The sequence below is a fragment of the Schistocerca gregaria genome, chromosome 4, assembly GCF_023897955.1.
Source record: "Schistocerca gregaria isolate iqSchGreg1 chromosome 4, iqSchGreg1.2, whole genome shotgun sequence".
NCBI lineage: Eukaryota > Metazoa > Arthropoda > Insecta > Orthoptera > Acrididae > Schistocerca > Schistocerca gregaria.
The window spans coordinates 120,100,038-120,110,629 of NC_064923.1; the positions used below are offsets into that span (position 1 = coordinate 120,100,038).

The 10,592-nt window shown below is 40.2% G+C and overlaps 1 protein-coding gene across 1 annotated transcript in view; it reads left to right on the forward strand.

The window, feature by feature from the left end:
* The window catches only part of LOC126267277 (cold shock domain-containing protein E1), a 76,619-nt gene extending 69,821 nt beyond the window's left edge, over nucleotides 1–6,798 (forward strand). Inside the window, exon 14 of the mRNA XM_049972345.1 lies at nucleotides 4,468–6,798. Within this exon, the coding sequence (XP_049828302.1) occupies nucleotides 4,468–4,645 (178 nt within the window). The 3' untranslated portion in view covers nucleotides 4,646–6,798. The remainder of the gene's footprint in view (nucleotides 1–4,467) is intronic.
* The last annotated feature ends 3,794 nt before the right edge of the window (nucleotides 6,799–10,592 follow it).

Below are 10,592 nucleotides of genomic sequence, written 5' to 3' on the forward strand. Positions count from 1 at the left end.
AAAAAGTGCATTACCCAGTAGCTCATAAGTTACTGGCTAGTCGCGAACCCTGCATTCCCCCGTCTGGCACCTGTAGTTCTGTTCTTGTTAACCTTCGCTCCATTGAAGACATGGCCAGGCAGATGTCTGACCTCCAAATTCAGCTCTGAGGGCGTGAAATCTCCCAGTGTTGAGGTAGCTTCACCATCCCCCATCCAGCTGTGCAACAGGCCGTCAAACTCTTGCCTCAAGGGTTGAAGTCACCAGCTATAGAAGTGGTAGGCCAGATAGGGCAGAAGGAGTACTCCCATGAAGACTTCGTCCTTCCCTCCAGCCAAACAACACCCAAGTGTTCCTCTAACCGGAAACGCTTGAAGAAGTCCACGAAAGGCAAACGGTCTTCTCCTTCGCCAACTCGAAGATCCTCTGCCACAAGATACCTTAGCCCGGCCAGTGTCCATTTCGCCAATGTGCACTGCCAACCATTTTTCAGCATTGGACTCCACAGACCGACAGCACAAGCAAACCGATGCTTCTGTGGACCCCATGGAGTAGGAGCCTCCCACTTCTGTGTCCTGTAGTAGCAACTCTTCACAGGCTGTCACTCAGCAGCCGCCGAGGTGACACCCCTACATGTCTTCCTCATCATGACTACTCCAATGGACGTTCGCAGCCTTCGGTCTCACGAAGAGGATTTACGGCTGCTTTTAGCATTGGAGCGTCCCCTTGTACTCTGCCTTCACGAAACGAAATTGTGCCCTCACAACCGCTGTGAGCTTTCAAATTTCCTACCGATTCGTTTTGACCTTCCCTCTGAGGTGCGTTCCATCTCATGGGGGCATCGTGCTGCTCGTACGGGATGACATTTAAAGTCGACCCATCACCCTGACTACCCACCTTCAAGCTGTCGCAATTCGCCTTTTCCTGCCCCACCTGACTTTTTCCTTCTGAACCATTTATGTCCCTCTGTCATTCAATGTCACCAGCGCAGACTTCATTCAGTTTATCGGGCAGCTACCTCCCCCATTTTTGCTACTTGGGGACTTTAAAGTGCGTCATCCCCTTTGGGGTTCTCCCAGGACCTATCAGAGAGGTGCCCTCTTGGCTGACCTCCTTTAACCAACTTAACCTCTCCTGCTTTGACACTGGGGCACCCACTTTCCTTTCTGACTCCTCCCACAGCTATTCCCATTTGGACCTATCTTTTTGCACTGCCCAACTTTCCCATCGTCTTGAGTGGTCAGTTCTTTTCTAACACCTACTCGGGCAACAATTTCCTGTGTGCTGTTTGTTTGCTGACACCTACCCGATACTTGTGCATGCCTAAATGGCAGCTGTACTCCTCCCTGGCAACCTTCGAAGAACAAGATTTCCCCAGTTGCGATGACCAGGTGGAATATCTCACAAACATTTTCCTTACTGCTGCAGAACGTTCATTCCTCGCACTTCCTCTTTACCACGTCGTGTCCCAGTCCCTTGGTGGACTGAGGCATGCCATGATGCAATTCACACACATAAAACGTGCTCTCGGACCTGGATCATGCTCTCAGTTCATCCCGATACTCCGCCCCCAGGGCCAGATGTCATCCACATTCAGATGTTGCAGCACCTTTCTCTTGCAGGCAAGCACTTTCTGCTTAACACATACAACCACATCTGGGCAGAGGGCACATTTCCTGGTCGCTGGAGTGAAGCCGTCGTCATACCCATACCTAAGCCTGGAAAGGACAAAAACCTTCCTTCTAGGTACTGCCACATCTCTCTTACCAGCTGCGTTTGCAAGGTGTTGGATCGTATGGTACATGTCTGCCTGGTATGGTGACTCAAGCCTCCCAATTTACCGACGAATTTACAGTGTGAATTTAGAGTGTGGCATTCTATAGTTGACCATCTCGTTACTTTGTCCACCCATGTTATTAATTGTTTTCTGCGGAAATCCCATTTCAATTTGGAGGTCTATGACACCTACTACAGAATTGGTATCCTGTGTAATCTTTACACATGAGGCTTCCGTGACCACCTGCCCTGTTTCCTACAGGCATTTTTAAAAGACCCAGTTTTCAAGGTGCGTGTGGGTTCTGCCTTGTCGGACATCTTTATCCAGGAAAACGGCGTTCGTCCTGAGCGTCGCCCTCTTTGCTATCACCATTAACCCTATAATGGTCTGGCTCTAGTCAGACGTCTCTGGCTCCAATTTTGTTGACAAATTTGCCATCTATTGCAGTTCTCCACGGACGTGTCTCACTGAGAGGCATCTTCAGTCTCGTCTTAATCATCCTTACTCCTGGAGCATCGCCAGTGGCTTTCACTTTTCCACTGACAAAACTGTCTCTGTGAATTTTTGGCAACGCAATTGGTTTCTCCTTCTGTCTTGTCTATACGTCTTGAGAACATTGGCCTTCCGTTCATTGAAACTACGAAATTCCTGGGGCTCATGCTCGATAGGAAACTCTCTTGGTCCTCTCATGTGCCTTACCTGGCAGCCCACTTTACGCAGTTCCTCAGTGTCCCATATGTCCTCAGTAGTACTTCCTGGAGTGCCGATTGAACCACTCTCCTCCATTTATACTAGTCCATTGTCCGTTCGAAACTCAACTGTGGGTGCGTCGTTTCTGTGTCTGCACGTCCATCCCTCTTACGCCGTCTCAACACTATCCACCATTGTGGGATCTGTTTGGCCACAGATGCCTTTTACACTAGCCCAGTTGAGAGTCTGTATGCTGGAGCTGCTGAACTACCACTGTTCTACCGCTGTGACTTTCTTTTCAGCAGGTATCCATGCTGTTTGTCTGACATGCATGGCCACCCATCCTATGCCTCCTTCTTTCATGATTCCGTTGAGCGTCAGTATGGGATGCTTCTCTTTTCTCTGTTAGGTCCTGGAGTCCACTTTCAGCACTTGCTATGGTGGCTTATCTTCACACTATATGCACCTTTCCCGGTGGGTGTGAACCCTTCAACACCTTGGCTTTGTGAAGCAACTCATGTTAACTTTGTCCTTCATTCGCTTCCTAAGGACACTACTCCAGCCTCAGTCTAACGCCTTCAGTTTCATGACCTTCGCGATAGTAGCTTTGTATAAACTTATGGCTCTCGGACTGACCGTGGGGTCGGGTGTGCCTTCGTCAATGGCACCTATGTGTTTCAATATTGGTTTCCGGCACACAGCTCAGTATTTACAGCTGAGCTCTTTGTCCTGTATCAGAACACGGAGTACATCCAGTGACACGGCCTTTTTGATTCTGTCCTGTACTCAGACTCACTCAGCCCCCTTCAAACTCTCTGTACGCTGTACAGCGCCCATCCCTTAGTGCAGTGGGTCCAGGAAAACTATCACTTGCTCACTCTCGGTAGAGCCAGTGTGATGTTTCTGTGGGTTCCTGGTCATATCGGACTGCCAGGAAACGAGGCTGCTGCCATGGCTGCAGTCCTCGTACCTCAGCTCGTGAGTTCCTATATTCCCTCTGACAATCTCTGTGTTGCCGTCTGTCAGGAGGGTAGTGTCCCTTTGGCATCACCAATGGTCCTTGCTTCATGGAAATAAGCTCCGGCTTATTAAGCCTCTCCCCGTGACTTGGACAACCTCCTCTCGGCCTTCTCGCTGGGAGGAGGTCATTTCAAGTAGGGTGTGTATGGGGCACTGCCTTCTTAGCCATCGTCATTTGATAAGTGGTGCTAACCCACCACTTTGTACACATTCCACCCAAGTTTTAACTGTCCGCCACTTCCTGACTTACTGCCCATTTTTAAATGCTTACGTTCCTGCTTTGGTTTGCCATCTGAGTTATCGGCCATTTTAGCAAATGATGCGTGCGCTATCAACTGTGTTTTACTTTTTATCTGCCAAAGAAGTGTGCTGAAGGCCATTTAATTTTTGGTTTTGGACCTCTGTTTCTGTATGGTGCTTTTTTAAGCCCTTTTTCCACATGCCTGTTTTTAGCTTTCTTCCATTATATCAATTGAGACTGATGTATAGCCATTTTTAACTCCTCCCTGTCTTTGTGTTCCAGTTTTGATTTGGGCGCGTATTTCCCCAGTTGTGTTTTGCACCCTAAAACAAAACAAACTAACAGTCTTGGCATGGCGTAAAATATTTCCCCATATAAATGATAATCATAAGTGGATTGTGTTAACAGCAATGTATGACATCCTGTATAGCACTTCTTAAATAGAACCATGTATTCTGTGAAATTGTAACTTTCGACTAATACAAATAGATTACTACTCGCAACATAGATGCAGCCTCCTCTATGTAGCTAGTAGCAGTGTTCTAATAATATTGTTATTCCATTCCAGATTTCCCATTATTCTAACTTTAGCATTAGGATTTTAAGATTGACACAGTTACCTATGATAAGTTTAAAATCATGTTTGGTGATATTTTTTTCATTTATTTGCTGAACATCATATGAATGCTATTTTCCCTAAATAACCATGTGGTTCAGTGACAAAACAAATTTTTATTAAAATAATTATTCTTATTTTCAGTGACGCTCCTAAACAAGAACGGCCAGAGAGGCTTATTAGCCGATTGCGAACTATTTCCCTTGATGATTCTGGACCAAAACTGACGGTAGTCAGACAGCCACGAGGACCTGATGGAACGAGGGGCTTTGATGTTGATATACGCCAACCACGTTTACCTGGAGCTCCTGTTTCTGAATAATGTTTGTGCAGGCAACTTCTACTCAGACAGCAGTCCTTGAATAAGAACTTAGAGATCCCAGAAAATAAAATCTCTGTATAACTATTACTGATTAGCACACTTAGTTCAATTTTGCTTTAACACATTGAAGCATCCATACCATACTCGTATTATATGCTTACATCAAACTTCACAAGATGAGAGGCGTTCTTTAAAATGATTTGAAGCTGTAATTAAATATATGCTCTTCCAAAACAAATATGAAATCATGCAAAATACTGCCACCCATGTCAAGTAAAAAAAAAAAAGGCAGTCAGTAATCCAGATTTTCAATTTAATGCTTGCAGCTGAAATGTTACAAATAAACTGGTCTCTTCTTATACCATGAAGATACAGGTTAAAGTCCTGTTAGACCTCTTATTTTATGGCATAGTAAAATTGTGTGTTATTCACTGAAGTCAGCTGTGAAACATTTGGACCACTGAAGGAATGGTAGCCACAACTACAGCTTCATTCTCTCAAGATTTCTTCACAAGTTCCATCTGCAAGCAGTAGTTTCCCGAGTTAACTATTCTGCTTGTTTTAATGGTACAATTTAGAGACACAAGTAAATATTGACACTGTTACTTTCCATCACAACTACTGATAGCTGATGGCAAGACTTGGTCTGTTACATTGTCCATGTAAATATGGAGTGGCAGTATAGTTGTAAAAGAAACTAGCATTAAAAAATTACAAGACTCCCTTGAATATGCTGGGGGACATAACTTCTGTATTTAATATTCAGTCTTATCTCCCTAGAAGTTTTAGAATAATACATATTTGGTGATTCCTGTTTAATTGTCTAAATTGTTTGGCACAATTTAGACAGCAGTGTTAAGAGTTTACTTCTGCCACTAATCAATACGAAGTTAACTGTCCAAGATTTGTCTTACATTCAGTACCCACAACAACTGTGTTGTTTATGTAAAGTGGATTATGTTGCCCTTTACTTCCAATCTCTGGGGTTTCCTGTTCTGCCTCTGTACTTCAGTAAACAATTTTATACCTCCCTATTTAATGGCGAGCAAGTTAGGAAAACATCGTTTTGTACTGTTTTGACATATTTTTCATTAAAGACTGAAAAACAGATCTATGTGTGCCTAAGTTAAGAATGTTGGTTTGTGCAAAGAGGTGGTTAGGAAAAACAGATTTTTCTTTGTAGATGCTTCAGTGGTTTACATTAACTAAGAATTATTTAAATGCATATTACAAAGTCTTAAAAAATGTAAAATGAAAAATTTCTACTTCTTCTGTGATACAATGAGTCTGTGAATGAATATTCAGGAAGGAGGCAATCTTGTATTACAAATAAACAATGTGTACTGCTGGATGCTGTTTAATAGAATAGAGCTGGAAGATGTTTGATAGAGTAGGCATTGCTTTCATGCTCATCCATCCGTAGTAAACCTGGAGTGCATAATAGTTTTAAGTAGCTGTAACCAATATTCATTTAATATTTGTAAACAATTTTAATGTGATTTGTACATTCTCCTGTACTTCTGAGTGGATGTATGGATGTGTTTGTTGCAATTTATGAACAATTAATAATATCTTGTATATGAAGGGTATTAGTCTGAAACCACATGATATAGTACCAAAGAAATACAGTTGTCTAAGAAGAGTTGAGATCTTTTTATATCTGCTACAGGACAACTCCCTTAAATTTTGTAAAGACTCAAATCTGTTATCCTAAGTCTGAGATATTGTGCTAAATTGTCTTTTGCATGTAGACAGTTGTCTTGTTTTCTTCTCATTATTTTTTTCGTTTTTTTTTGTATGTCTGTGAATCAGTCGGCATAAATCAATATTATTGCTTTTTATGAACTACCAACTTTTGCATGATTGTATGAGGAGGAAAGATTCAGAGCTTGAAAATATATATTTTAAAATGAGAAACAAGTTTTCATTGCTTGAATTATTGTCAGCTGTGGTGTGCTGCTGCATTCTGTAATATGTTTCACTCATTATTCTTTGGTAATGGAGATGTAACGCATTTTAAATTGCTCCAGGTTGCTGTGGGTACTGTTCAGCAGAATTTGACTATACATGTGATGTTTATTTTTATTATATTGTATTAAGTTTCCAGTTACAAGGAAATGTAAAAAAAATATACAAAAATCGGTTGAACAAGATGCAGACAACAAGGTTCTACTGAAATTTGTGTATGCCTGCTCTCCTATCCCTGAATGTAACATCCATGCCTAATGGGATTGCAGTTATATGCGGGCTTACATTGAAACTACAGTTGGAACATTGTTTTGTTCTGAATATTAGACCTGAATTTGCATCTCCTGAACAGAAAAGCTTCTGAAACTAGAGAAATATATTTCTGAAGTAAGATTCTTAAGAGATTCAGTGTACTCACTTTGTATAACATACTTGAAGACTCAGAAACATAACTTCAACAACATATGACTTTTGTGTTAGCTTGTTTCTTTACAGGCTTTGAATAAATCTGCATATCAATAAATTGCTCAATATACTGGACATAAATAATGATTCTTTGGTCTGATGCTAGTCAGATAGTTGGTCTTATGTTTACTTCCTTCCAGGATGTTGTTACAATCTACAGTTAAAACATGACCCCCCAAAAAAAAGATCTTAAATTTGTTACATTTCAAACACTTGATATGTAAACCACTCACCTGACTACAGTCAGTGCTAAAGCAGTATAGAAGGATAAAAACAGTATATAACAATTAACATAAGTAAAAGGCTACCACTCGTATATAGTGGACTGAGATGTAGCACATAGACACACGTAACAGAAAACAGTGTTTGCTAGCTTTCAAGCTCTGGCTCTTCTGCTAATACGGCAGGATTTCATAACACAGGTTTCTAACTAAGGATGCATAATTCCTATACAAACACATACGGACCCCAGCATTAGGCCTGGTTCACTTTCCTTCTCCACGCTTAAAACCCTTCCCCTGTGTGTGTGCGTTCACACATCGACTGCCACTTGACTAATGGTAGGTGGTTCACTGCCAGCCTACATGAGGCATTGCTGCAGCCGACAGCAGGCACAAGACACCTGGAATAAGCTTCACGGCAGTCAACGTGTTAATAGAGCAAACTTCAAAAGTCAGTTACAAAAAAATGTGAAATCGAAGAACCAGTTGATAATCTTTTGTATATGGGGCAATTTATAATAAAATATAATTTTAAAAATATATCCTTCATCCTCACAGATCTGAAAACTGCTCTCCTTAGTTCGTTTCTTTTTCTTTCTTTCTGCCCCCCCCCCCTCCTCCTCCTCCTCCTCCTCCTCAAGTGTTAAGTGATATTTGAAATAACTTGGGAAACACCAAATTTTTATCAACTCACCTCTGTATTGAGCAAAATTAGATACAAAATGCAGACATGCTTCTGGCTTGCATGCACTCACTACAGTTGCTACAGAACAAGAAGTGACAAGATTATTTGTCTTCTGTAATTAGTGACAATGAAAATTAAATGAGCCATCTGCAGAGAGAGATTTTTGCAGATGAGACACACATTGCTATCAAAAGTATGAATGTAAAAAAGATAAAGCAAATGCTACATCACATCCATGAAGCTAATGTTACAGCTAGAGATAGTTTGGTTTTGAGAAGTTCTGGATCCCAAGTCTGACAATTATGTAATGGCAGGTGGATATATCATGATAGAAAACACAAAAACAACATTGATACATATGGCTGAAGATCGTAATTCATGGGGGAAAAAAATGAGAAGCTGGCCTTTATGTAGCTGTAGGTGTAAATGGCTGATGATGAATAAATGAATTTGGTTTGTAAATAGTTCATATTTGCCTAATCTAATGGTAGCATTCCAGAAGGGTATGTGTATCGACGTCCTTACACTTGGTAATAGCCACCAATGCTGCTCTTGTTTTTGTCTGTATTACAGAATGTCTTTGGAACACAATTTTAACAAATAGAGAAATTTTGTAGCAAAAGTATCTACATCTGCCCCAGTCTCATGGAGTTTGTTATTCCTGCATCACGAATAAAGATAGGCAAATGTTATTACACATCGATTTAAGTATACGAAAAATTTTGGAAATGTTATTGTAATGTCTCACTCATGGGTTCAGGCTTCAGTAATTGTAAAATTGGTGTAGTAAGTTTGTAGGTGGCAGGACAATAGCTGAGAACATTCAGTGACAAAGTAAATACTGTTTATTCTCTTTTTATTTCTGTAGACCAACAATTGTATTTAGTGTCTTCCAATTTATTGATTTTGAATATACCGGCCATCTGCAGGCCATTGGATATCAGTACAAAATCAGTTACAAGTAATCAACAATATAGATATTATGACACAAAGCACAAACAAGTTACTTTTATTAATCGACCACAATAATATTGCACCTGGGAGTGAGGCCAGTTCGATTAGCTTCCTGTGAATCAGTGCTTAATTAGGGTAGATAGTATATGCACAACTGACCTGAAAGCACTCGCAGCGCAATGAGTTTTCCGTACTCACTACTGTAACTGTTTATTGTAATGTCACTGCATGTCTCCAATAACAGCCATCTACAATAATATTGTGATGGAGTAGTAATAACATTGGTCACATAACTGACCCATATCAACACAAAAGCAGTTACAAGTTATCAGGAACATAGCTATTGAAGGTTATGCAGCAAATGTATATTCTGTGCTTATTATAACTTCTTGCCCTCATAGCTATGTAGCTGATTACTTGTGACTGACTTTGAGCATGTGTTTGAATATGGAAATAAAAAGAGAATAAATAACACTTACTTTGAAAAGTACTCCTCAGAAAATTTGAGAACACGTTGTCAGAACCATAATAGTAACAAGCTATTCTAACTTTGATAAAGCCATAATTTACACAGAATTACACTGAAGGGTGTACTCACCACCCTCAGTATTTCACTTAGCACTAAAAACATAAACACAGCTCTTAAGACTACAGTTCTGTGAGTGTGTATATGAGGAGAATGGTGTTTCCATCTGCATTTGGAAAATTTGTTACTTTTTTATTTGTAGGAGTATTCCTTTCCTGTGTTCTCTTACTCACTTTTCTGGGATTTCTTTTTGTGGACTTACAAATTCTGTCAGATATGTTGTTTATGAAGATGATGATAGGTATGATCAGCTCCGAAGGAAATAACAAATAGTCTAGTGTTGCAAGTAGTTTGCAATTTATTTTTCTTGCCATTTCAAGACAGTTTTATTGCTTCTTTATTTTCTGAAAATTAGATGTCAAAACTAGGAAACTGATACATGTAAAAATATAAACACTTGTACTGAAATGTAATGCTACTCGCTACATAGTGGAAGTGTTGAGTCGCAGATAGGCATTACAAAAAAAAATAATAATAAAATAAAAAATCAAACAAGTAAGTTTTCAGCCAAAACAGCGTCCTCCTGAATTAGACAACACACACATGCGACCAGTGTGTTTGGCTGCCAAGGCCATTTTGACTGATCGTGGTTCCCTCCACACCTGTTCCTTGCTTCCGAACTCCTCAAATCCTAATCATTTTTCGCAAATTAAATATGCAAAATCGGAAATTAAGCTCATTCATTTATTGTGATCTGTAGATTGTGTGAAGGAGAAACTTCACTGATGTGGAAAGAATCAAGGTGTACAATAAAGTAAGACAGAGAAACTTAAACTGTAAACTGTCTTAACAATAAATTATCACCAATTGCTTAGTGCTAGCCACACTTGTGCCTTCTACATTTAATAGAGTAGGTCAGTAAGAAAGCTAATACTTTGATAAGAGCTGCTAACCCATCAATTTTACGATGAAGTTGCTGTCTGTCTGCTATTAATAACTTTAATATTAATTTTACTGCAGTGGCATTTTTCAGAGATTTTTTCTTTACTTCTGTAAATATGGAGTCCTACTTAAGAGTACATTGCTATTTGTCACACAGCTTGTTGACAAACATTGTTCCTTGCATTG